Genomic DNA, 27,093 nt, shown 5'->3' on the forward strand with positions numbered 1-27,093 from the left:
ATGAACTAAACTTACAGATGGATCTTTTCTGTCAGCAGTGACTTTTGTCAGTAAGCTGTCATATTGATTTAGATATGTCTGTGTGCAGTTTTCTTAAATTACCTCAGCTTCTGAGTTTATCTTTCCCCCCCTGCTCAGTTGTGTCTGTCCAGCTTCATTAGAAAAGTACATTTTTATACAGTTACTTTAGGAGGCGATATGAAAAATGGGCAAGGAGAAAAAAGCGAAAAGAGGTGGAAGTGGGGTTAGAGTGGAGAAAGTCAGCAAATAGAATATTGTTCATAGTTACAGTTGTCCAGCATTGGACAGGCTGGTATTTCACACCACTGTGACCAAAAGGGAACATCACACACAGAGCAGATCTCTTTTTAAACTTGTATTTGAATAAGAAGCTTCCCTATCCAACCTCAGCTCTCTGTGTGTCGCTGTGTGCTGTTAAAACTAACAATCTGGTGCCAAACTCTGTATTCATATCCCCAAATAAATACACGTCGACACCAAACCATCCGATCTTCATCTCATTCAGCATTGATGATCTCATCCTCGGGCTCACTCCAAACAGCTCACCTTGTGACACCTCTTCTTAAAAACCACTGGAGAAAGTGAACTGTTCTTGATGTTCTTTTAGTTAATTGCAGCCAGTTTGCTTTGCGGTTATTTATCCTTTTAAAATGCATGCTGGTTGCTAAATACTCGCCTCAGCAGAAACTGCTGGTTTACTGTGTCACACATTGACATCCTCTGGCAAAGCTGTATGAACCACCCTGGAACGTGCTCTGGGCTCGAAACGAGCCACCAGTGCCAGACCCATATAGCCAATCTTTGGTGTGTGCCACGTGGACTATTCCAAGAACCTCAACCCAAATATCTCTACATTTTATTCCTGGCCTCATCATCGTTTACTTAACCCCTTCACTCCTTGGTTTGTGCACTGTGAGACAGATGGTCTGGTGCAAAACCACAGACAAAACCGTTTCATCTCCCAAAACCATAAGATTCTGCAAACTGACTTGGACATCATAACAACGACCTCTTTCAAATTTTATTTTACTATGAAGGATATTTTGCGGCACTGAACTTGAGGTGGTGGGAGACTCACTTTCTTTTATGTTGAGAAGAGGGAGGCTTTTACAGGAAATTGACTGTTCATGTTCTTTCATCTATTGTTGCATGCTAACGTTAATGTCTGGAGTCCATGCCAGACATGGATCAGACAAACTTGGTATATCTGATAAACTTTTCAAAGAACAGGATGTGGGCAAATTTGATTGTGCATGACATAAATAGTTGAATTAAAATCAGTATATGACACAATTTACAACAATTGTCACCAGATGTTTGTGCACGCCAGTGAACAAGCATTTTCATTGTGTATTAATCCGCCGCTGACAATAGTCCCCAAAAACTGCAGATTAGATTTCTTCCTTTTCTAGTAGCATTTGCTAAAAACAGTGCCCAGCTGTTGTTACAAGTATTAATAAGCCTTTAAAAAACATAAATCTACATTTTTGTGGTACGTAATTAATGATTTATATCTTCAGTTGGAATTAATGAGTTTGGGGCTAAGAGCAACAGACAGTTGCTCTTAGTTATCTGCATTTTAACCAACATTACTGTCTCAGTAATGTTGGTTAAAATGCATTATATGAGGGCCATTATAATGGGATAACTGTCAATCCTCATGTACACAATCAACAGAATGGTGTACAAGTGATTTATTTATGAAACAGAACAATCTTACACTAATGTCTGTAGAAAATGTATATCTAACAACACAAGTATACAAAAACATTTACATTTTGTGCATTGCAAACTCTCAACAAAATGAACAAGATGGAAACCAAACACGGAAGAACACGAATGCTACACAGACTAACGACACCAAGGTTGTACACTAACACGTCCTCGCTCCACACCACACAGTCACACAGTCACACTTTGTTCTTAGAGACCTTCATCTGGATTCCTTTTCAGCCAACACTGGAAAGTTTCACGACATCCAAAAGTGATACTTATGAATGGTATATGAATGAAAAAGTTATTTGTATAAAATGTTTTTACTGCATTTGATCTTCATGAATCGATCACACACAATGACTGACTCTCAGCTGCTGATGTGACATGTGCTTGGTACACAACATTAGATTTAATGGATATCAGGCACCTAAACTGCAATTCTATTTAAGTCATACCTTTCAAACTAATGTTATTACCTAACTCTACCTTCTGTTTTTGTATTTGTATTACAGATAGAAAAAAATTGATTTTTTAATATTAAATAGGAAAAGGGTGCTTGCTACAGTGCCAGTAGCTCAAGCTGCAGCCAATTTTAGTGATGGACCGTTTATAAACTCCTATAGACACAGAGTACGAGAACTGAAAAATGTTCCACGTGCACAAAAGTGATATATCACTTTGAGGACAATGAGGCCCTGTCTTGTCAGCTATGGAAATAAACACAGTGGCTTTTTTAACATACACATCCCACCAGAATTAACATTCTCTGGCAGCTACTATCACATACATAAACACATGATGTGTCTATGTATGTGTTTATTTAAAAAGCAGCTGATGTTTATCCTTTCCAAAGCCTTACGTTACAGTTTGTCTAAAAGATTTGAAAAACTAACGTGAAGGAAGTGCATGACAACACCAAAAAAAAAAAAAAAAACTGGCAATACTATAATGTGTTATCTTGATATTTGTGATATTCAATTATGTGTTTTGTCAGTGTAAACAAATAAATAATTATGTACAAGCATAAAATGCAAACAAACAAAACAAGCAGGGCATAAATAATTTACAAAAGGAATTATTATACAGACTTAGTATAAACATCTTTGGCGCTTATTTAAATCGTTCACTCATGTTCTCCATTAAAAACAAACAAAAAAAAACACCTTCAGGATGAAAAGAATGAAGAGAAATAGTAATGGACTAGAGACAGCTAAATGATTATGCTTTGGTTACAGTTTATGTTTGTCAGACACTATGATCATTTGTTCTGCAAAACAGAAGCCATGACTGAGCCTCCTAATCCCAAACAGAACGAAACACATTAAAAATGGAAGAACCAAGTCATTTATATGTACTAGAAAGCAAGAAACTGTTGGAAAGCACATACAGCATGTAAGTGGTTGTACAATGAATCCTTTAAAAATGTAGACATAGGTACACTAAATATAATTAGATATTCTGCAGATCCATTTTTTAAAACTTGTCCACTCCCATCAGTTTATCTTTCCCAGCTTGGGAAATGTATATAAGTTACCAGGAAAACTGAAATCTGCCATGGTTTCCTCTCCAGTGGATGGATCAAGGAAAAACATGAAAAAGTATGGAAAGTCTCATTTACGTCGAAATGGATTTAGTGATGACGTAATGTTTACTTTGCAAGATTCTTGTCGTTTGCCCTTTGATGTTTTTTTTTCTATCCGACTTGATTCAGTTATCTGCGGAAAGATTGAGAAAATAGCTTCCATTACTACCACATTTATAATCAAAACTAAGACACTCAGTGAGCTTCACACAGTCAAAGTGCCAGAGGAGCAGCAGCAACATGTGCAAAAAGCGTGTCTACGGCAATGTGACTGTGATTGTGAAAAGGCTGCAGGCTCATTTTCCACTGTTTAGCACTCAACAGAAGATCTGAAGTCCTTGGACCAACAAACTGTTGGCCTTTCACAATGCATCTGGGGCATTGTACATGGGCAAGCTGACAAGCAGAAAGAAAAACAACAAGCATGATTCTTTTTTTTCTTGCTCCAGCCAACACACAACACGTAACCCCTCTCATCATTACCTTGTGAACACTGTTGGCAACTCCGGCTTATCTGAGGTTTGAAAAAGATGTTGAAGGTTTAAAGACTTTACTCACATTATTCAAATGTGGAGACGATTTGCTCCACCAATTACTGATTTTTGTGCGTATTCACACATGCGGCTCATTTATGTGCCAGTACACACACACACACACACACACACACACACACACACACACACACACACACACACACACACACACACATACTTACTGCTGCAAGCCTTTAATCATCAAGACACATAAAAGATAAAATTCCTAATATTTATACTTAGAGTTACGTAATTCTTAATACCTTAACATTTATTATTAGCTATATTTACAAATATAGCTAAATGCTAACCTAGCTTCCCAACACCATATCATCATGTGCTGACTCATAGTTTAACCACAATTATTAACCAGCTCAAACTCAAAGGAATTCATTGAGCCATGAACAGCTCCCTCACATGAACAAATGCAGGAATTACAGCGTGAAGCCCTAACTGCTGTTAACTACCAATAGTTTTCAGCATCTACAGTTGTAACAAAAGCATTTAGTGCGTTTGTCTTGTGTTTGTTTGCAATATTCTATACTAATTTATCTCAGCTTGAAAAACTGCAATCAAACAAATGCACTTGTTTCTACACATTGTAAACATGGCGTTGGCTGCTATTTTCTGCTATGGTTGCAGTCAAAAAGGGAAAAAAACAAATCCCAAAAGGGCCTTGGCTAGATTGATGAACTATTTCAAAGTGTATGGGACACTTTTTGGTACAAGGTGTCCTGTAATGCATTAACATAGACATATGAAGTTTAGTACACAGGAGTAGATGGCACCTCTACAGCCATCGCTAAGATATCTCTTTTTGAAATTTAATCTCATACATGCAGACACACAGATACATACACAACAGAAACATTTTTGGTTATAACTTTAAAGTAATTAAAGTATTTGTACTAACCTCTGCATTCATACTTGAGGTCGGAGAAGAACACCAGCTCTTGCGAGAAGACAAACAAGCCTAACCTTCCTCCAGCAAAGGTCTTGTCATAAACTGGTCCTGAGTCGGCCATGATCTGTTTACCTTCATAGACCACAACCCTGCAAAACACAGGACAAACATGAACTTTATTTCACAGCATATTCTACCAATATACTATCATTTCAGTCTCCAACTCCCTAATATACATTTGCCACCTTCATTGTATAAACAGAAACATGTCTATGGCTAAACCAACATTTCACCATTTCCTTTTTGTAAATTGCATTTTGTTGTCACTGTTGACTTTTTTTGTGGTCTTCTATTTCTCTCTGCTATATCACATCTTTCCAATCTTTTCTGAGAGGCACTCGAAGGCCATGTGGCAGTAGATGGATGTGACGGGTAACATAAAATTACACAAAATACATACTGTAGCTCTTTGTGGAGTCCTGCACTCCCAGTTACCTATCACTGAAACAGAAAAAAACAACAGGGTCTCCTGGTCTGGTCAAATTTATTTCTTACCTTATAAAACCAGTCTTTGGTCTGTGAATGAGATGCCACCTGTAGGCTGTATAATCCTTCCAACCAATGTTTTTGGGGTCATGCCACAGAGTACGCACCTACGTAAAATAGTTAAGAATTGTTAACATTAATGCCACAGTCTTTAAAACAGACCAAAGAGTATTTAGAGGGCAGCCCACCTGACCAGGAGTGTTGCCCGTGTGCCACAAAGCATTCCTGAGGTTTTCTCCAGTGCCAGTGGTCGAGTTGACAACTTTGAGAGAAACGCCAGAGATGCCAAAGGCTTTAGAGGGCTTGTCCTCCCAGTAAGTCTGTGTGATCTGCTTCCACATCACCACATAAAAGCGCCCACTCGACTGGTAGCCAAACACAAAGCCTGCATAGTCATCATCTCTGTCTGTGTTCACGTACATTGTTCCACTGAAGTCCACTGCATTGAACTCATCAAAACCTGTGATGGTGTGAAAGAAAGGTTAGCATTCTGTGCAGTAAAAAGGAGTTTCAAGTCTTTTAAAGAGCATCAAATTAACACAAACAGATTGTCGGATAGTAAACATATGTGTGCTTCTCACCTACTGCAATGCCTGGGTCAGAGTTGGCAGTCTGGACCAGCTCTTTGCCCTGGTGTCTGACCACCCAGTTGGGATCAATTTGAGTGGTTCCCTTAGGATCCAAGTGGACCATCTGGAACTTCCTGAAGTCCGTGGCACTGATGGCACTGTTCTCCGGACACACATCAAGAATATCTGGTATATTGTCGTTGTCAAAGTCATCTTTGCAGGCATCCCCTCTTCCATCACCTGTTAAAAAAAATTCATCAAATATATAAGTCTAACCTGATTTAAATTAGACATGCATGATATAAACTACGTTTTTCCATAGGTTGGAAAAATCTCTATGGCAGCTAATGTGAGTGTCATAATACTCCCACTGCAGTGAGTGTTGAGGAGCGCCACCAAGTTAATATTAAAAAAGAATGGAAAAAATAGCAATTCCTCCCAGGAAACTGGCTTTAATACCTTTGCCAAGTCTACTAAGGCAAATCAGCCATCTTTTCATGCTGCGACAACTTCCACTGATACTTGTAACTATCTGAAGCCTGAAGTCTATTAGAGCCAGACTCCAAGCCAGAAGCTCACAGTGGAAATGATGCCAGTGGCTAATGAAGGCCACTGCGTGGAGGTAGCTCGTTGTTTTCTGTCATCATCTTTGTTATTGCACAAGGGGCTAAAACGATTCTATCAAATAAACGCTATCTGACGAGCTGTGCACAGTGTGAAAGCATCTGTGTCCGGGGGCCTTCATGGTCTTTTTCCAGTTACAGACAGCTGTACAAACTCCAGGTAACCCTGTTTAATTTGGCACTGTGGATTAATCATGAGCAAAGCCTAAAGGAAATAAAAACTTGCCCTCCTGGGCAGCTCACTGAAGTCATGCAGAATGACCTCACCCATGCCAACTCAGTCTCTGACTCTTTCCACAGCCACCACATTTCACACCTGCTGCAGCTAATTACTAACAAATCAGGAACATCACTGAGCAATGAGCACAAAGTAACAACAGACAGAAGGTAATGGGTGTTTATACGATAAAATCTAGCTATCTATAAATCTAGCTATCAAATTTAGCATCAATTCCCAGACTGTCAAGTACAACTACTCAATAAGTCTCTCACATCAGGACAACTTACATTTACACAGGAATGTGTCTTAAACTGGTCGTGAGAAATTTATGGTGATAATTAACTAGTGGTAATCAAATGGTAATTCATCAATTAATGATGACATTATTGTGCCAACTGCTGTCTCTGAGGTCAACTTACAACCTCAAATTTCAAGCCAACACAGACAAGAAGTCCTTAAAGTGTTCATGAAAATAAGAAATCTGAATGTACAATTCCATGGCAACCGGGCAAAGTTTCACTTTTTAAATGTCCTGATGTATCTTTTATGTAAAACTTGTATGTTGTTACTCACCACATAATATCTGCAACAAATATTTTTTCATGTTATTTTCTAGTTTTTGTGTGCATACTGTTAATATTTCATATTTAGAATATCTATATAATGCACATTGATTACAAAGTACAAAATAGCTTGGTTAGTCTGAAGCCAGCTACCTCTGACTCAGGCCAGTATTAAAACAACTAAAGTTTGTGTTGACAGGGTTAGGGTTACCCTCACCATCAGAGTCCAGCTGGTCTGCGTTGGGTGTTAGTCTGCAGTTGTCCTTGTCATCAGGTATACCATCATCATCATCATCATAGTCACATGCGTCTCCTTTGCCATCCTTGTCATGGTCAGCCTGGTTGGCGTTGGCCACATAGGGACAGTTGTCCAGGTTGTTCTGATGGCCGTCTTCATCAATGTCCTGGTTATTGTCACACTGATCTCCAACCAGGTCATTGTCTACATCAGTCTGTTGGATAAATGCAGGTGTTCACAGTGTTAACACCTCCTGTGCCTACTCTTGCACTGGAATGTTTCGTTATATGCAGTGTGGTACAGTACCTGGTCTGGGTTGTGCAGCATTGGACAGTTGTCGCACTGGTCACCAACTCCATCCATGTCAGTGTCCTTCTGGTCAGTGTTGTACACATAAGGACAGTTGTCGTTTTCATTCAGAATGTCTGAGAAACAAACAGGCAGTGGATGACATTTCATTTTCTTGAGAATTTAAAGTATAAATACAATAATTAGCTGCCATTGATGGACTGGCTGCAGTATTTTATGTTTAGGCTCATCTATTTTACCGTCTCCATCAATGTCCACTGCACAGGCGTCCCCTTCTCCATTGTGGTCGGTGTCTATTTGAGCAGGATTGTGTTCATAGGGACAGTTGTCGCACCGGTCACCAACCTCGTCCTTGTCAAAGTCAAACTGGCGAGGATTGTAAAGGAGGGGACAGTTGTCCTGTGGTGGAAAGTACACATTTGTTAGGGAACTCTTTGATTATAATGAATATGATTATAGAATAAAAGGCGTCCATGTGTTAAAGACTCTTGTACCCTCTCATCTAAAATGCCATCGTTGTCGTCATCCTTGTCGCAAGCATCACCTTGACCATCTTTGTCAAAGTCTTCTTGGCCAGAGTTGGGAAGGTTAGGGCAGTTGTCCTGAAATAGTAGTGTTAAATTCACAATTATTTAGATTCACTGCAGGATAGGCTACATCACATAAGATGACGAAGTTCAATTAAAAAAAAAAAAAACCTTCTTGCAGTGATAGGTGGCGTTGGCACCACACACAAGGTTCTGATTGGGCCAGCCATCCAAGTCAGAGTCTTCTCCGCAAATGAAGCCATCTCCAGCGTAACCAGTCCTACATTCACACTTGTACATTGGATCACTGAAGTGGCTGATGTAGATACATTCGGCATATTTGTGACAGTTGTGGGTCTTGTCCTTGCACGGGTTTTCTGGCTCACACACCTAAAGAAAAAAGGGCAGGTGGAACTGTATTATAAAATTTATCACCAACCACATCCAGCATCAAGGACACTGGGTGTGATCTGCCTGAAAAAGAAAGAAAGACGGCCCTCTATGCCCTTCTCTGCAATTTTTTTTTTACATGGTTTCCATTTTGTTGTCAGCTTCTGACGACATGTTCAAGTTAACCGTTTTTATTTTACCACTACTCTTTGTAGTTTCTTTTTGGAGGGCCATTCCAAAATGAATTGAAGGGTTAAGGAAGAGATTTTGGACAAAGCCAAACTACTGGGGCACTTCTGGGCACCATTGATTTTATAAAATCCCACTTAATGCATCATATATCCCAGTACGACCCACTGTTACTTCTTTATTGTAGCACAGGGTATTCACAGCTGCCACTCATTACCAGAGGATGAAGAATAACTACAGTTTGGATGCCACTCCATGAGCTCATAGAGCAGAAAGTGACAGCAAGCACAGGCCTTTGATCAAAACTGTGAAATGGAGCCCCTTAATGCCAGCAATGAGACAATTCCCCTTTTCCCTAATCAATTAGCGAAATTGGGGCATCAAATTAAAGACAAGCAGCTCCAGAAGCCAAAGAGTGACAAAACGCTCCATGAGGGATGTTATGCAAATGCCAGTCAGAGTGGCATGGCAAGTTTTTCAGTTTTCCAGGGACTATGTGAATTCAGTGATCACGAGGGAGCAGAAACTGTGTGTTCCACTCAAGTAGTTAATGTGACATATATGACATCTCATATTACTTGTGATATAGCTGAAATTTAGGACAGGAGTGGAAAGTGGAAATATTAAGTTGTTTTAAAGATCGAGTGGGTAGAGCCAAAATGAAGAGAAAAGCTTTTGCTTTGCACCATTTTGCTAGAGTAGAAGCACTGACCAATTCAACATTTACAGTAAAGATGCAGCATAAGAAGCTGTTTCAATCTACCTCTGATCTTACAGTGAAAGTACCAGAGATGTGCAACATATGTTTGATGTCAACAGTTGCCCAATTCTTCTTCTACTTCTTCAAAAGTTACCCATGTTTGAATGGCATCCAATCAATAGTCTGTCACTGGCACTGAACGAGAGTAACTTCAGCTCACCTGTTTGTTCTTCTTGGCAGCCTCCACACCCATACCAAAAGGCTGGGTGCCCTTGTAGCGCTTTGGGCAAGGCAGGCAGTGGAAACCTGGATCTGTGTTGACGCAGCGATGTGTTCCACTCACTTTGTAGCAAACATCAGACACCATATCACACTGGAGGAGGGACAGAAAAGCCTCAGTAAAATGCAAACAAACAGTTACACGAGTGAACTCTTGAATAAGTCTTATTTATGCGCATAAGAAAAACAGGAACTTTTACCTCATTAATGTCTTCACAGTGGGTACCATTTCCGCGGAAACCAGCAGGACATGGGCCACACTCCCAGGAGCCATCTGGAGAGCTGTTGCAGTCCACTCCCCCAAAGCATGGGTTAGACAGACAGCCATCTGCAATGAATTAAGATGACAAGAATGGATACAAACAAGAGAAACTGATTTGAACATTGCTGGACCAGTCTGTATAGTGCATCTCCACATGATTCAACTTTAATTTTTAATAGTCTTTATCTCAACTTGGTGCTTCAAGATAAAGCTCCACCAGCTGGGACAAGTAAAGTGAGTGGTGCTCACCAATAGGACAGTCCTTTTTGTTACAGATGTCACTGTCTTTGGCCTCCCCGATACACTTCTTCCCGCCATGCTGAGGTTGAGGGCTGTTGCACTCACGTGTGCGACTTTTGATCCCCCCTCCGCATGTTGCTGAACAGGTCGCCCATGGAGACCAAGGACCCCAACCACCATCGACTAAAAAGATACAGAAGCATTTCATTCATTTATACACAGATGTTTCAAACTCTGTATTTCTAAACAAAATTATGTCAGCATTCAAAGTCCAAAATCTGAAAAGCAGCCAGAGTCAGAAGCCTGGAACTTAATACTACAAGAGAAAACATACTGAGCTGATTTGAGTCAACATTTCTTGAAAGACAGACAGGAGGCCAAAACACATGGGGAATGTTGCCTCAAGGGAGCCATGAGGCACGAGGAAGTCTGCTTGTTCAACATGGATGCTAGCTGCTGTAATGGAGATGCTGCTGATGAATGTTCCCCTCAAGGGCTCAAATACTTACTGGGACATGGCTTGGCAGTGCAACGCTGAGTCTCTCTCCCACTTCCTTCACAGTCGTTGCCCCCCAGCTGTGGCACGGGAGCGTTGCAGTGTCGTATCCTGGTGATCTGGCCTTCTCCACAGGTCACTGAGCAGGACGACCACGGCGACCACAAACTCCACCCTCCGTCCTGGCGAACTGGGTATCAAACATCAAACATATCAGACAGAGATCACCACAACACATGTCATGTATTATCCTCCAGACTTCTATTCAGTCAAACAGTTACAGACATGTATAATTTGCAAAAGTAAGAAAAAAAAAATGACCACCACATTTTCTACAAGTAAACATTGTGTGATGTTGGCAATGATGGCTCACTTTCAAAGATGTTCTAAGATGCTCGCGCCAGTATTTATGTCACTGTGGGTAAACTATTCTCCAGTGGTTAAACTGCATCCTGACTGAAGTCACTGACACAGACTTCAGTCACTGACACAGATGCAATGTAATGTTAGCTGTAAGCAATAACAAATGCTAATCCCACAACTCATCAAACACCCGGTTTGTCAGTTTTGGCATCCAGCACAAATCTAAAGAAATCTCCTGACATTCCATCTCATCTATGGTACATCTAATGATCAAATTCATTATTATTATTATTTTTTTTATTTTTTGCACACTGGTGAGTCATTGCACTGTGGAAAACCCTCTCAGCCAGTGATTTATTTGGAATCAACTTTGACTGGGCACACCCAACAACCCAACCGTGCGATCCAGCTCTTCACTTGGATTCAGCCTCACTCAGATGGATCCATTTTCAACAGATTTATGGAGGCGTGAACTTGGTCTTTTGCACTTTGGAGGATCTCATCTCATATTTAACTCAGTGCTGAGTTTTTTCCACAGTTCCATCATGTTCCTCCCTCCCATATGTCATGCTGTTGTTTGTTTTAGATGAATGTGTAGTTGTGGCAGTGGAAGACACATACTTTGATCAAGATGATATCACCATCACTAAGGCGGTTACTACTGGATGTCAGCTATTTAAATGAAAACTGAGGGACGGGAGGAAAAATATCCTCACCACGGCTGTCGCATTTTCCCAGGCTGCACTTGCGGGTCTGGATAGAAGGTCCGGTGCAGGGGTTACTGGTTGCATCGCATGACCGACCCCTCTGCTGAGTTCCTGTCCCACAGGTGACTGTGCACTCTGTCCACTCTGACCAGGGGGACCAGCCATCCTCACTGTCTTTAGCTGGAAGAAGTAAAAGCACAGAAGGAACATTTTTTTTGCATAAGAAAGACTCTCATATCTACTCACTGTTAAAAAAGAACAATAAAAGCACTGGAAAAAGACCATGTCTGCACTGTTTTTATCCTCTATGTCAGCCTGTTTATCACATGACTTCATCTGAAAAAGCCACAGTGGCCATTCTGAGAGTCTTATATTTTGACCAATAAATATGTGGTTCACTCACAAAGACAAACTGGCTGTAACAATCCTGTGGTATTAAAATTTAATATGCGTGGAATATTGCTTTTATGGCATATTGCACCATTAATTTAAAATAGCATGCATGCATAAAACTGCATGTGTGTTTATAATTGTGTTTATATGCTAGGTGCATTGGCTAACAGGACAGTTCCGTCTACTTACGCATACAAACGGGGCAGCACTCGCCGTCGATAAACGAGGGGCTAGCACAGGCCACCGGGGGGCATGTAATTTGGTGGCACACGATCTTGGACTCCTGCCATCAAAGAATATTAGATATATCAGGATCCCTGATATCCACAGTGAATCTGTACATATTTCCTTAAGACTTGGCACTACCTGGCAAGTACATTTGGTGCAGCTGTCTACAACCCAGTCTTCCTTATCGTCAAACAGGCGGCCATCCTGCCAGCACATGTTTTTCTCTTTAGAGTTCCTCATCCTCCCAAGGGCCTCCTTCATGACTGTGTTCTCCTCTGTCTGAACATACAACAACAGACAGATTTGCAGTCGGACAGGAGATCAGTCAGAAATGATTAGGACACGCTCACAGTATAGGTACACTGCATTCCATTAAGCATGCAAAGGTATACACCTGCTGACAAGCTGATTCTTTCAAGAGAGCACAGGTTGAGGTTACTTTTCACCAGCTGGAAACTCTTTAAATGTTATTCTTATCTTACTTATGATAGATTACTTATGTTCAAGTCAAGTCAAATTCAGTCATGTTCCAGACCAATGAAACACTAACATCACTCCCAACCAACCAGCACTATACATATCAGAATAATTAAGGGCCAAATGTAATATTCTGTCACACTTTCAATGAACCCACCCTACAAACATACATCCCTCTTCAGCTCAGTGATGCTTTGAAGTAGACACTGTCACATCATTGAGACATCTCATGAGGGAAACGAGCCTCAGAGGACACTTAAATAAACTACACCTACACAAAAAAGCTACTCCACTGTATTAACGAGAAGATTTGTAAAAATGTTAATTTTGAAATGTGCTTCTCAACACTAAAGCTCTTTAATGTTTCTAGGAAAAAAGCCCATTGAAAAGTGCTGCTCAGTTATGCACATTGTAACCTCCAACCCAATTGGAGACCGGGGGATTTTTGGCTGGACTCCTTAACACTTGGGAACTGTCAGTTGATAAACTACTGCCAAAGGTTTGTGTGTAAATGTGGTGTGTGTGTGTGTGTGTGTCCTCCTGTTGGAAAAGGGAGGCAGCAGTGTGCAGCACTAGAATCTAAGACACCACTCGGTCTGGAAGAGCCTCAGGGACCCTTCTCATCCCAGCCGTTTGTTTTTTTTTTTTCCCAAGGTTCATGCCCAGACTCTCTTATTGCTGGGAGGCTCCCAGAGGAAACACATGGGCTGTTTAAACACAACCAGACATTAGACTGGACCCTATCGCTGCCAGGGGAACACTTCCTATATCCACATGTAACATGTCATAAAATCTGTCTGACTCACGCTGCCACAGATAGCAGGAGTCAAACGGGTTCAGCCATCACAAGCGACTCTATAAACAGTCCTGCGGCTACTTACTGTTTGCTTTCAAACCAATGTAGGTTACCTAGTAACCTAATTCAGACCTCTTACCTCCTGGCTGCCACGCTGAGGATTCAATCATTTATTTTCCTAAAAAGTAAATTTTCTCTAAAATGTTAATTTTCTTCCCTCACACAGAGACAGACTGTGGCGATTTCACATTAATCAGTGAATCTGGCCTGTAACGTACGGTCAAACAGGCAGTAGCTCGTCTAAAACAAACACAAGTCAGGATTATGTTGATTTACGCCACAAAAGAGTGAGTCAGTCAAGTTAACACATTTGTCACATCTGCTACTTACCACTTTTTGCAAGCCATCAATAAGGTTACTGACGACCACGCGAAGGCCTTTGAGCTCCTGGAACATGGTGCTAAGTTCCTCGCAGGAGCGTTCGCACATATCTGCACCCGTCTCATCTGTCTTCTGACCTATAATATTTGTAGTGATGGAGGGACTCACATCCACAATTTCTGTGCTCTCGCTCACAATATTGGCATCATCTGGAAAAAAAAGAAGAGAAATCGGGGTGAATGAGCTAGCAAGCAAATGAATGAGCAACACAGGCCGGTGATGGAAAACATATTTGAGAGACATGATGATTGAAACACAAGGACCCTGATCGGGGAACGAATCAATTTCCTGTTTTCCTGTACTCGGCCAAGAGATCACAACAATGCTGTGATTACAATGTTTATTGTGTTCCCAAAAACAGATGTTCAGTTAGCGGTGTTTGAGTTGAAAAATGTATATGCTTGAAAAGGCGACGGTAGAACTTTCCACCACAGACGACAGCAGGGCTGACTGTGGGAGGACGGGAGGGGATGGCACTGTGAAGCTCGAAAAGCTAAAAATCTGGGTGTTCCTTGTGTGATGGGAAAACCACACCACGTTGTCATAAATCTCCATGACCTTTTAGATAAGTGGACACTTCCAATATGAACTTAACAGACATGAGTGACCACACAGATGGATTTACAAGGAGCCTGTGAAGCTCATGGTCTTGCCCTTACAGCTGATCAGTAGCACAGGCACCACAGATACTCTCCCTAGATGTCAACACACATCTAGCATCTAAAGTGTGTGAAAATCCCTTGAGTCACAGAATTTGTCATTCATTACTAACACTGAGGGCTTTACACTAGAAACTTTTGCCCTTCCGTGCTCGATGTGGGGTGTTTGAAGAGTGTAATGAGGTTAAATGCTGAGTCTTCTCTGCACAGTCTGCAAATTTTGGAGCAGGAAGTCCAGCCCAATGCAATGCGTCTGCCAGTTGTGACACTACCTCAATTTAGCCCTCAAATAATTCCCACAATTCGTATCTCAAACTAATGAACCTCAGTCATACGATGAAGTTTCTGAATGCGTGAAACCAAAAACAAAAACACAAGACACATATCGAGGCTCCGTGGAATGCCTGTCATTCAGCCAAATCTCAGGACGTATCTACAACTGGTTTGGACCTTGCTATGTAAATTGGTGAAGATTAATAGCAGACCAGGGACACTAAATCAAAAAAGTCATCCAAATTGCCCAATGATGTCCCACTGTAGCCAGTGCTATGTTTTCTTTCCTTTTCAGTCTGCTGGATTCATTCAAATCTCAGGAGGGCTTCACGCTGTGTGTGCATGTGAACGCACGCTAGCTCATCTGTGAAAGCGTTTACACATTCTTTTCTCCCTGATAGACATTCTCTCTTTTCTCCTGACAGATAGAGGAAAGAATTAAAAAAAAAAAAGCCTGGGTAGGTTTAATACTGCTCATTAATGTCCCACATGACAGGTTTTACAAGTGTGGGTTGTGTGGGTTTATGAGTGACTTTTGGCATTAAAATTGCCACCAGTGCAGAACCTCAACTGGTACCAGCCAGCATGCAGGGAACTTCCAGGTCTTGGTGACATTTGTTAAACAAATAAACTCATTCAGCTGGAATTCAACACTGCATGTCTCTATTATACACAAACCCTCACACTGCATGTGCATTTGCTTTGTCACAGCAAACCAAAGACACTGTTAGCAGATATGCTGACCCTATAAGGTATTTTTTTTTTTACTGCAACCGCTCCTTGCATGAGCCCTGCTGAGGTTCACAAGGTACCGCTCCTCATGAGAGCAAAGATTCAGCTGAGAAAAGCAACCCAATCAGCCAATTCATGACTTCACTGTGTGTGTGTGTGTGTTTTGTGTGTGCAGCTGGAAGTGGAAGCTCCCAGCTCTGCAGCTTAGCATTCACTTTCTCTTTTCTATTTTCTTTCCCAAGGCATGATCCTGAGTCCACTGCCAGGAGAAAGAAATAAATGTAAGCATCTGTATCTCCTTTTGTTCACCACGCACACTGCACAACCTCAAGCCACTGCATCGACTCTGCTGTTTCCGTAAATATGAAGTCATGGTGGGAGATCTTGCCACATATCAAATCTGCAAGCTTTCTGACCCACTTAAAAAAAAAGAAAAATAAGAGCTAAATTCATACAAAGGGAAGTCAACTGAGAATGCTAAACTGTTTGGTCTGGAAAGTCGCTGTGGTCGATACTTAACAAAACACAGATACCATGCTTTGGAGAATTGCATGTGAACGAGTTTCCCAATCACATCTGCAAGGTATCGGGTCTTGAAATGGTTTGCAAATATAATTATTTTGACTTATCTTTTGGATTATGAAAATCACACAAAGCAAAAATGGTTCCCAATGATCCAACAGAGCAGGAATTTTAGGGTGAATGCTGGTTTAAACTCCTTAAAGATAACCACTCTCACCTTGCTTAGTGACCTCGCAGTCTCTGCTCAGGAGGACGTCCTCCACTGAGGTGTCAAAGATGAAACGTACATTCTGTAGAAGGCCCTGTTTGGAAAGAAAATACACGTCTCAACCACCACAGTTACAGTCTCTGTTATAGATTTTGGCTAGTGATATTCAACATATCCATTTTCTTTTCCCACTTACTCCTTTTCAAGTATGCACTGGGAATCAGATCCACACTCGAACACAGAAGTTCACTCTTGACCTTGTTACACACATTTGCACTCGTTTTTACACACAAGGGGCAATTTAGAGTCTAAATTTGGAGTCCTGTCCATACACAGAGACTAGGGCAACAGTGAGCCACTCTGGCACACTTTAAAGAGGGAGTATGTTAGTCTCTGCTTCTGGAAACTGTTGTTTAAAACAAGCTTCTATTATAAGCTTAGTGTAGAGCACAGTTTTGTAACTTGTGAGAGGTGACAAAATATTGTATGGCCAGCTCACAGAGGAACTGAAGTAGCGAGGAAAGTAAAAAGCTTTCAGATCCTGGGTGAAATCCTTGTCTAGCTACCAAAAAGTCACAGTCTTGGCCTTACCCTGAAGTGGTTCTCCCGGATGGATCCCTTCGCAACATACATGCGGCTTCCCTCAGCCTGCAGGTGCTCGTAGAAAGGCTCATCCAGGATGAAGCTGTCTATCAGGTTGCAGCCCACAAACAGGTTTGCATTTTCCCCATGAACATGAAGCGTGATATTCTTCCACTGTGAGTCAGACAGGTCCACGTCCTCGAATGAAACCACGTTCTGCGACCCATCCACCCAGTATACCAGGTCCAGAGTGTTGGCCCGTCCATTGGACACAATCTCAAACTGGCGCTGGCCATCGGGGTCCTCCAAGCCAATCAGGGTGCCCCGTGAGGCACGGTCCTGGCGTATGCTGGCCACAAACACAAAGCCCTCATTGTTTTGGATCTGACGTAGTATTTGTTTTAGTATGGGGGGGCTAACTGGAGGAAGGTGGTCGAAGCGGATGAAGCGGTATGCAGGGATTTCTGAGTTTTGGCCCCTGAACTGTTTGGCCCCCAGAGTTTTGCGTGTGATGTGGCTGATTTCAAACAAGTCAAATGATGTCTCATCCTCCTGCTCACCATCTGTAAATCAGACAAGAGGAAATGCAAATGGACATTTATTTTAGAATCACTGGAAAATGGCAAATAGCAAAAGAGGAGGTTTAGTCTTGAACTGGATGATGACACCTCAAGTTAGTTAAGACTTTAAGAGCTTTGAGTTAGTTACAATAATAAAAACTATTATATGAATAAATATGAATATTATTACTATTAATTATCATCATTATTAGTCAGCATTATACCCATTAAAAAGTTTTCCCCTTACCTTGAGTTAATGCGTGGAGGAAATTAAATGATAAGAGCAGCAAGAAGAGACTTCTCCTGAGTATCATATCTCCTTCAAAAAAACAAAAAAACAACAGAAATGTCTTTTTTTAATGAGTTTTTAGGTCACTCGTATTTTTCCGACATCCTGGGTCCGTCTCAAATGTCTGCACTTGAGCTTCACAGTTGAACAGTGCATAATTCGAAAATAAAAATCAAGCGAGATGATCATGTTACAATAGAAGTAAGTCATGAATCGCCTACAATAAACCGTTTACACATATAGACTCTGTTTTGTGTGTTGAGTGTTAAAGAATAAAATCGCGAAGTTATTCAGATTTAACGTTAAGTCTCGTACCTTACTCTACACCATATCTCCACATAGAAATATTCAACGATAAAAAGCTACTGTTCCGTCTATGTAACTTACCTGACGAATGCAGTTTTATTTTTATTTTTTAATTCAAGTATCCGACAACAGGGGAAAAAACAAAACAAAACAGAAAAAGCAGCTTCTTTGATTTGATCTGAGCCGATGATTAAATGAATGAGAAGTTGATATCTCCTGTAAACCTCTTGCGTAAAAAAAACAAAAAAACGTAAAGTCCACTTTGGTTCACTACATCCACAGTCTGGAGGACTGGAGGCACAACAGTGACTGAGGCACCCACCTCCCTCCTCTTATATAGAGGCTCGCAGAGAGCCTGTCAATCAAAGTCTTTTGGGTATGAACCGTTTGTGACCGGTTGTTAAGAGACAGAGTTACATAATTATCTTCCGATGGCGTAATTTTCTTATCCGTGCTCGTACACGCACCCGCACGCACACACACACTCGCGCGCGCGCGCGCGCACACACACACACACACACACACACACACACACACACACACACACACACACACACACAGAGGCTGGTTTGGGGGGATTCGCGACCCCTCCTCCCCTCCTCCTGTCTCTCTCTCTCTCTCTCTCTCTCTCCGTGATGCCCACCACCTTCCCCTGCTTGTCAAACCCACCTTTCCACTGTGTCTGGAGGTGACTCACTTTCACTGGGGAAGAGAGATGGGGGGCGGCTGCTGCAATTACATAGCATACATAATTAAGAACAGCAGAACTATAATTAATCCTGAGAGTTGTGGGGCATAAAGCAAAGCTTTGACGCAAAGCTTATTTATTTATTTATTTATTTATCTATCTATTTTTAAAGAGATAACTCTACACAAGCATAAAGTAAAGATGTTCTGGAATATATGATTAAAACCATTTTGATTAAAACAGTGTTATAACTCAAAACTTGCCAAATATATCCATAACTTGCCAAATATATTTATAAATAGTGAGAATGCCAGCTATGTCTGCAATGTTAGACAAAAAAAAAAAAAAAAAAAAAAAAAAAGAACATGAAAATGACCTCTAATACAATAGATACTTTGGATGCTTCCACTTTGCTGGCAAGCAGTGTCTTGTGTCTGGAGATTGTCAGGTGTTTGCCAAGACTTCCCTACTGCGGTGTCAGGGAAAGAAAAGCTGATACAACGTCTCATTCTTGGAGCCCTGCAGAGGGATCACAGGGCTGTGGATCTGGGTAGGCCTTCGTGTACCAATAGGATACGTCTCAGCGATGGTTTGCGTCAATTGGAAATGTGCATTCCATTTAGAGGAAAAGAAGAGGGTGAAGAACAGACAGTTTCTTACTGCCTTTCAACAACACAGATTCACTAACCTGACAGAAATTAGAAACAGTAGTGGACGGTTAGTCTGACAAGACAAGAATATAACAATGATCGCTGATGATAAAAGCATTCCACAGTGACCACCAGACATCAGATTAAAACTGTCAGGGGTGGAAAAAGTTGAAATAGTCCACAGACTTGCACTTATTAAATGTGGTGGTGCAACTGTCAGTTGTAGTTTCTCAGGATGGGTTTTAATCAGTTTGAATGTGTTCCTTTTAAATCGTTAATCATCAAAATTATAATGTCAGTTATGGAAGAAAAACGTTTTTAATGGCTGTTTTAGTATGAACTTGGATCACTTCTGGTTGAATATATACACAAATTATAAATAAGACTTTTAAAAGTACTTTTTAAATACTTTTTTAAATATAGTAATCTTTATTTTAAGAAGGCATTTACTGTCACCAAGGTGCCTCCACTGATACCTTTTTTGTGATCAAAAAATACATACAAATACATTCAAATTAGAAGAGAAGAATAAAAGGCACCAACAAATCCATGTCAGACTTGTTTATACCAAACTGTCCCATGAACAGACAGTCAAGAACACACTGCTCTTATGTCTTGCTCAAAACAGAATTTGTACAGTTCAGGTTTCTGTCACTTTTAAGATATTGTTGAAAACTTTCTGGGTCATTTGGACCAAATCACGATCCAGTGCTCACCTAGTATGCAGCAGAGACGCACACATAAAAGCAGACTCCTCTATTAATTCTACAAACACCAGAGATGTGGAGGAGCCATGAAATGAAGGTGATGGATGTCAGTTTGGTTGATAAACAATTATAGTTTCCAGCTCTCTTCTCCAAGTTGTGACTTCACCATAGAGGTTTATGTGTTTTTAACAAAAAATTGGTTCAGTGTGACTCAGGAGCACAATCCAAAAAGGAAATCTGGCACCTGAAATGTTTAAAGTACAGAGAGCTGGAGAGAGTGACACATGTAACATGCAAATCTCACATCCTCTGTAAAAATACAATAGTTTTGGGAGTGATGAAAATAAAGATGTTAGGTAGAAATGGTCTTTTTAGTTAAGATTTACTTCAAATAGCCCCTTTAAGTTGATCATGCCAAAAGCTGAGTAATTCCAATGAAACAAATTTGGCAAGAATGGCTGGCATTGTAAAATATCCTTGCATAAGCTCCCAAATGGAATGACGGCTCTGTTTGCATGACAATTGGTCTATAATGTACAGTATGTATTTAAATCTATGGAGATAAACACCATTTTTTTTCTTTGGATATTACTGTCCTCATTACTCATTTACTGTGCTCTGCACACAGCAGTATTTACTGGTTAGTTACTGTTAGTTTGCTTGTAGCCATGACAATGGCATTAAATTCATCTTTGCTGCTCCAAAACCAATGTTGATATCCCTCTCCCCATCTAGCTACAGCCTCCTCTGGAGGTGGATTTCAACATTATCACTGGTAACCTCCAGATTTTTATTGTTTCTTTCAGAAGGTTTGCTATAGATGATATGATTAAGTGTTGGTTGGCCCACTGCTTGTGAGAGTGAAATGTCTGACTTTTCTTCAATCTCCACCATGAGGTTGACAGTTGTGGTTTTAAATGTCTTGACAAAAAGTGAAAGTTAGTATTTAGCTGAAAGCACTTCTGTGCTAAATCGGCAGCCACACAGAGCTGCTAGCACGGCAGTAAAAAAAATCCTTCAGTGATTCTGCCCGAGAGAGAAAGTTTGGAGATTCAGACATTTTCTTCACAAGTTCTCACAATAGCAGTTTTCACTGTTAAAATATTTTACTGACACAGGTCAGTTAAGTTTCACCGTCGCTGACTTCATTTGTTTCTGTCTCTTCCCTCAATTCAAACACTTGTGTACTCTAGCTTATTTTCTTTCTGCAAACTTTAGACAACAACATATCCTCCTACCACGATTGTTCACTTGACTTGGTGACACAGTTTACAGTTTCTAGCTGATGTATGGAGCCACATCACAGAAACCACCAATCAAATCCTCTGGGCTGCAGAAAGCTATGGAAGCTTTGTGCAGAAACAGATCTTCACATGAGCCTATGCCAGTTTTACAAATTTCATTACAAATGCACCAAATGTGTGCATAAATTTACTGGTTCAAGTGATGTCATTTATGAACAGGTTCTTGTATTATTCAAAAATCGACACCATGATAATATTCATATCCCCTGACTTTCTGAAATCACCAGAACGTCCTACCTAAAAGTCTGAAAGTCCTGATCTTATTTCTGCTAAGACATACAGTGCATTTCCCCTCACATTGAGATGGATTGTTACAGGTAGCAATTTACAAAAACATTTGAGTCATCAGACAGGCCTGTTTTTACAGAACAGGGCTCTATGAATTATTCTCATAGGTTTTGTGAGGCAATTGGGAAGTCAACGGGGGAGCAAGAAAACTGTGGAAAATATTCAAGCTGATCTGTACACATCATTAATTATTAAATCGCAACACAGCAGGACTTCCAGTTTGACTTTCTGACTTTAAAGGGAATTCTAACTGTGTACTGACACACTGATACTGTCCATTAGTCACCCTCCACTTTGAACAAGCTGGGGCTCATTTTACGAGAAGGTGACTTTTATTGTCATCAAGGATTTTACAGCAATCTGGAGCGTGAGCATTAGCATTAGCATTAGCAAAGTGTGCACTCCAGCAGTACGAGAACTATGTTGAAGATATTATGCGATGATGCATATTGTCTACAGAGTCTAGTGTGCAACATCCAAAAAGAAGAGCTTGCAAAAAGGATTTCTTGTTTCCAAGATACCGCATGTTTGCTTTCAAAGCATCTAATTCCAGTTTCATATTAAAATGGCTCGCATATCTTGGCTTGGACCAGGCATTACATCAAAGTGAGATAACCAATGTTTGACTTGTTCTCCTCTCAAAGGTTTATATGTGACCTACGTGAGTGGGATTTGTTGATACATGATTTGTAAATTCAACACAACTGAATATTTCTTGGGTGATATTATGCTTGGGATAATAACAGGATAAGGGCTGGATTTTTGTTTTATTGTCACAGAAAGTTCAAAATCAGATGATGCGGCTCAAAACGAAGATCTGTCAAATCTTTGTTTGTTCTTAGCCAATATCCTAAGTGGAAGGATGAACAGAGGGGATCTTGTTTACTTCCTTTGTTGCCTGCAGGACTGTTGGAGGATGGCAGGCTGTGAGAACCCCATTAATTGCCTCCTGGTTGCTCATGTTTAGCGAGGGTCGAACACTGCCAGCTTTATGCAACATCGCTTGTCAAAGTGACGTAATCAAGCCTCAGTTGACTGAGTGGGCTAGGACTTATTACCAGATGTGTAATTGAACTGTTGGATTTGAACATTTGACTGATACTTGCCAACATTTATGTTAATAGGTAAGGGATTACACAAGAACAATTTTGCTTCCGCTCTCTTTTGTCTCAATTGCATTTTCATTTCTGAGATACAATCATTTTAGAATGAGTTTCAGATTCCCATTTTCCTCCTTGTGCTGATGGGATGAGTGGAGTTACAGCACAGAAGTAAGATATATTGTGCAAATTTATAAGAGCCTGAGAAAAGGGAGAATTCTGGGCTCATTTTACAGACCACGTGTACTTGTATGACAAAGAGATCTAGAGGGAACAACAATAAAGGACCTAGAAAAAGATTGATGTGTATGGACAGCGAAAGCAAGAACCATGAATAGTGTTGTGTGAGAAAGAGAACAAAGTGAGAGTGAGATCTCTTCAGTGCAGCGCACAGGAGGAGGAGGAAGAGGAGGAGGAGGAGGAGGAGGAGGAGGAGGAGGAGGAGGAGGAGGAGAGGGAGGAGCTCTGGCCTTGGGTCCCTGGGCACAGAAGGTGCTGCAGCATAGCTGAAGCTACACTGACTATACAAACTGATCCTGCACAGATGTGGTTCTTGGAGGTGGACTAAACAAGTTTAGGTTCATGCTAATAATTATATTTAAGTAAAACATCCATTTCACACTAAAGTTCCCTGCAATAGTGGTGGAAAGTAGCTGGGTGCATTTACTAAAAGACAGTTTTAAGATACTTGTGCTTCACTGACATATTTCCATTTTTTGCTGCTTCATACCTGTACTTTCCTACATTTTCAGAGGTACATAAAATACTTTTCTACTCCACTACATCCATTTTTAGTGTTATTGCTTTTGAGTTACTACATACGCTAAGTTTATTTTAATAACAATTATTTTTTAGAATAAATTATTCCCAGGTACCCATACATTTAAAAACTGTGATTAAGATAAAATTAAACCTTGAACAGCTACATCATTAAAATGCACCTTACACATGTATACGTCAGTAACAAAACTTCAATAATATAATATAGCATACTGTATAATATTGATGAAGTATTGTACATAAAGTATATTGTATTAGTATAAAGTATAATGATAACTTTTAAGTACATCACCCCAATCTTGAATTTTTAGAAACACATGCTTTTTAAAAAGCATGTGGAAATGTACACTGCAGTTTATATACATGTAGTTTATGTATAAAAATAAACTACAGTGCCCATGTTCATTACAATGAGGGAACATATCAACCAATGCACTGACTTGGCTTGTTGATATATCTTTTAATAGTTTTTGGACAACAGTGGAGCTCTATGACAGGGAGAAAGATTAGGAGGATCCGTTCATTGTTTTTGATTTTCATGGGATTTGTTGACAATAAGAACAATAAAGGTATCATCAGACATATCCTTTAGAGGTAGAGCAACACTTCGCTGTTGGCACAGTTATAAAATGAAGCGCCTTGTATTGTCAAGTTGAGAAGAGAATGTACTGCACATTGGACTTAGATACAGAAGCACAACCACTGAAAATACCCTGAAGATAGTGAGATGCAAGGAGCGGGAATGATATGTTGAAGAATACCAAATGTTCCAGAGGAGAATTTCCTGCTCATTATTGAGTCCAGGTTTTATAGCTGGCATCCTGCTTCTGTCTGTATGCCGACAGTTTTAAGCATTCAGGGTAAATTAGCGTGATGCAGCCGTGGTGAAGGAATAAGATTTGTCTACGTCCCTGCAAAAACGAGTGTGCTTGGTGCTGACGGAAATTAGATTGTGAGATATTTTCCTTACTGCTGAATTGGATTTCATTCGAGGGTATGAAAACCTGGCGCACAGTTGTTCCTCAAAGTTAAGTTAGTCAGGCAGGTGATAGCCATGGTTAGTTGGCAACCAGACAACCTGAAAACTAACTTCTAGTACAGACTTACAGATGATACGTTTGGGCTTCTATTTTGTTCACTTTGATGGATTTTCAAACTCTGCCAGCAAACTGAACCTGAGTAGTATCACATCATTCTCTTCATTGCTTTTTTTAAATTTTGTTTCTTCATTTTATGGCAAAAGTAAAGATTAAGCACCAAAGTTAAGTTTAACGTGACAACAGTATCGCAAATCCAGTACAAGAAAGCTACACACAGAGACGTGTGCAGCAGTCACATCCATTCACTAAAGTGGAGCTCAACCACATGTGCTGTTAATTCTCCACCTTAGTTAAACACGATTACAGAGAAAAACATAAAACTTAGAGGAAATAAATTCAGCCATAAAAAACAAAGGAATTTGCTAATAGTGGAGGTTGATGCTGAAATGCTATCTTTGCTGTTCATGAAAGGTTGGAGTTTAGGTTGGTGGGGGTGAGTTAATGATCCTGAGAAATGTGCAGAGACTTGATGGTTTACACTCAGATGCCAAACTATCATCTCATCTCGCCCTTGCACCTTGGCTTAATGGAGCTGATTAAGTGTCTTAAATTTATGAAGACCTTGCATAAGGAAACACTCCGCACTTAGCAAGTGCTTCTCCTTTCAGGGCACAAATGAAAACTTGGAGTATCCTTTTCTGCAGCAAAAAGTCAGAAAGAGTCAGGAATTAATGGAGCACAATGAAAAGCTTTTAAAGCTCAAGATTGTTATTCAGAGGTTTGCTATTTGATTTCAACTCTAATACAGTGATCTGGCACCTTGTGTTACGCGCTCCTGTTTTCCCCATTTGTCCCGCTAACTCCACAAGGGTCTTGTGTTGATTTATCGGAGTGTTAAGCACTCGAATGTTTATGCCTTGTTCCCTGGATGACACCATCTGCTACTAATCTGTATTTCCGTCGTTGTCTGCACAAAGCAGCCCAGAACAGCTCGGGACAGAGTCAAGAACAAAGACACCGATTTCTAAGTCTGGCTCTTCCTGTGTGGCTCCATCTGGATATTTCACCAGTATATACTACTCCACAGCTTACCATTCATGTTCATCCTTTGCAGTTACCTCGTATACTGTAGTCAAAAAGAGTTAATGTTAGAGTTACTGAATACTGGGATGTGCTGCCTCATTCAAGCCACTCTACATAATCCACTGCAGATTAATATCCAGTGATACACTAAACTGAGTGCAGCTATTTCTTGCTCATTTTGGTGACTGGTGCTACTCACTGCTCACTGTCGTTGTGGTTTTGCACAGCTCCTTTCTAATATTTCTTTTTTTTTTTTTTGAGTTCCTGTTGATGAAGTTTCACTTTCTGCAAGGTCGCACTGTTTTCTTTGTTTACCTTTAGTGTCTCAGCTCATGCTAACCGCCAGCACTACTGGTTACTGGTTGACTCATGTAGAATTTAGACAAGACCTAAGTAAAAAGTTAGCCATGACATGTGACATGTATAGGAGATTTAAAAAAAGGAGGTGCCAGGAATCAACTTTACTGTTCCACTTGACAGGACCAACAACATTTCAATTTTGTTGTTTAATCATGTTGTCAGTTGTGTGTGCATTAGCGCCCTGTGCTCCTGTGGGACAGCATCATGCAACACGTCAGAGTTGTCAAACTAAAAGATGGTCCCACACAAGTCTTTGGGACTGTTGTCGGGACGTCATGAGGTGTCCCAGATGCTGCCTCTGTTGACATCCATTATAATACATTACATAGGATAGGACAAGCAACTGTCAAAGCCATCACTATTTTTTTTTGTTCTTGATGCCCAACATCTTTCATGCCAAGCCATATCATGTAGTCTGATCCCACCATTATTTTGCACCAGGTCTTTAAAGCAGCACTGAAAGCAGATGTCAGAGATTATCGCCTTTATATCCGTCAGTCTTGTTACTTTTTTCTTGTAAATAATTCATACAACATTATACAACCAGAATTGCATAAGACTTGCATGAGTCACAGCTATATGACAGCAGTTTTTGACATGTGCACAAATATTCCACTCCCTTGACTTTTGAGTTTCACAGAGTTTATGAA

General features: G+C 40.5%; 1 protein-coding gene across 2 annotated transcripts; it reads right to left on the reverse strand.

Moving 5' to 3' along the window:
• Positions 1-1,706: 1,706 nt before the first annotated feature.
• Positions 1,707-18,725, reverse strand: thbs2a (thrombospondin 2a). 2 transcript variants are annotated; one of them, XM_041049534.1, is made up of 23 exons: positions 18,525-18,725; positions 18,096-18,167; positions 17,298-17,851; positions 16,716-16,800; positions 14,262-14,461; positions 12,737-12,877; positions 12,560-12,653; positions 11,987-12,157; positions 10,921-11,097; positions 10,421-10,594; positions 10,110-10,237; positions 9,851-10,003; positions 8,523-8,741; positions 8,319-8,426; positions 8,064-8,223; positions 7,822-7,940; positions 7,495-7,729; positions 5,884-6,111; positions 5,491-5,762; positions 5,312-5,409; positions 4,766-4,905; positions 3,803-3,833; positions 1,707-3,452 (listed from the first exon to the last, which is right to left on the reverse strand). In XM_041049534.1, the coding sequence occupies exons 2-23, from the start codon at positions 18,160-18,162 to the stop codon at positions 3,449-3,451; spliced, it is 3,558 nt and encodes a 1,185-aa protein (XP_040905468.1). In that variant the 5' UTR covers positions 18,163-18,167; positions 18,525-18,725; the 3' UTR covers positions 1,707-3,448. The 2 variants fall into 2 exon arrangements, with proteins under 2 accessions (XP_040905468.1, XP_040905469.1); XM_041049535.1 differs by lacking the exon at positions 3,803-3,833.
• Positions 18,726-27,093: the final 8,368 nt, after the last annotated feature.

The sequence above is a fragment of the Toxotes jaculatrix genome, chromosome 11, assembly GCF_017976425.1.
Source record: "Toxotes jaculatrix isolate fToxJac2 chromosome 11, fToxJac2.pri, whole genome shotgun sequence".
Lineage (NCBI taxonomy): Eukaryota > Metazoa > Chordata > Actinopteri > Toxotidae > Toxotes > Toxotes jaculatrix.

Coding starts and splice junctions, on each gene's coding strand:
- thbs2a (XM_041049534.1), bottom strand. CDS start 18,162: ATGATACTCAGGAGAAGTCTCTTCTTGCTGCTCTTATCATTTAATTTC. Junction 16,801..17,297: donor TCCGGGAGAACCACTTCAGG/GTAAGGCCAAGA, acceptor CTTTCCAAACAG/GGCCTTCTACAGAATGTACG. Junction 12,878..14,261: donor TTGATGGCTTGCAAAAAGTG/GTAAGTAGCAGA, acceptor TTGTATGTTCAG/ACAGAGGAGAACACAGTCAT.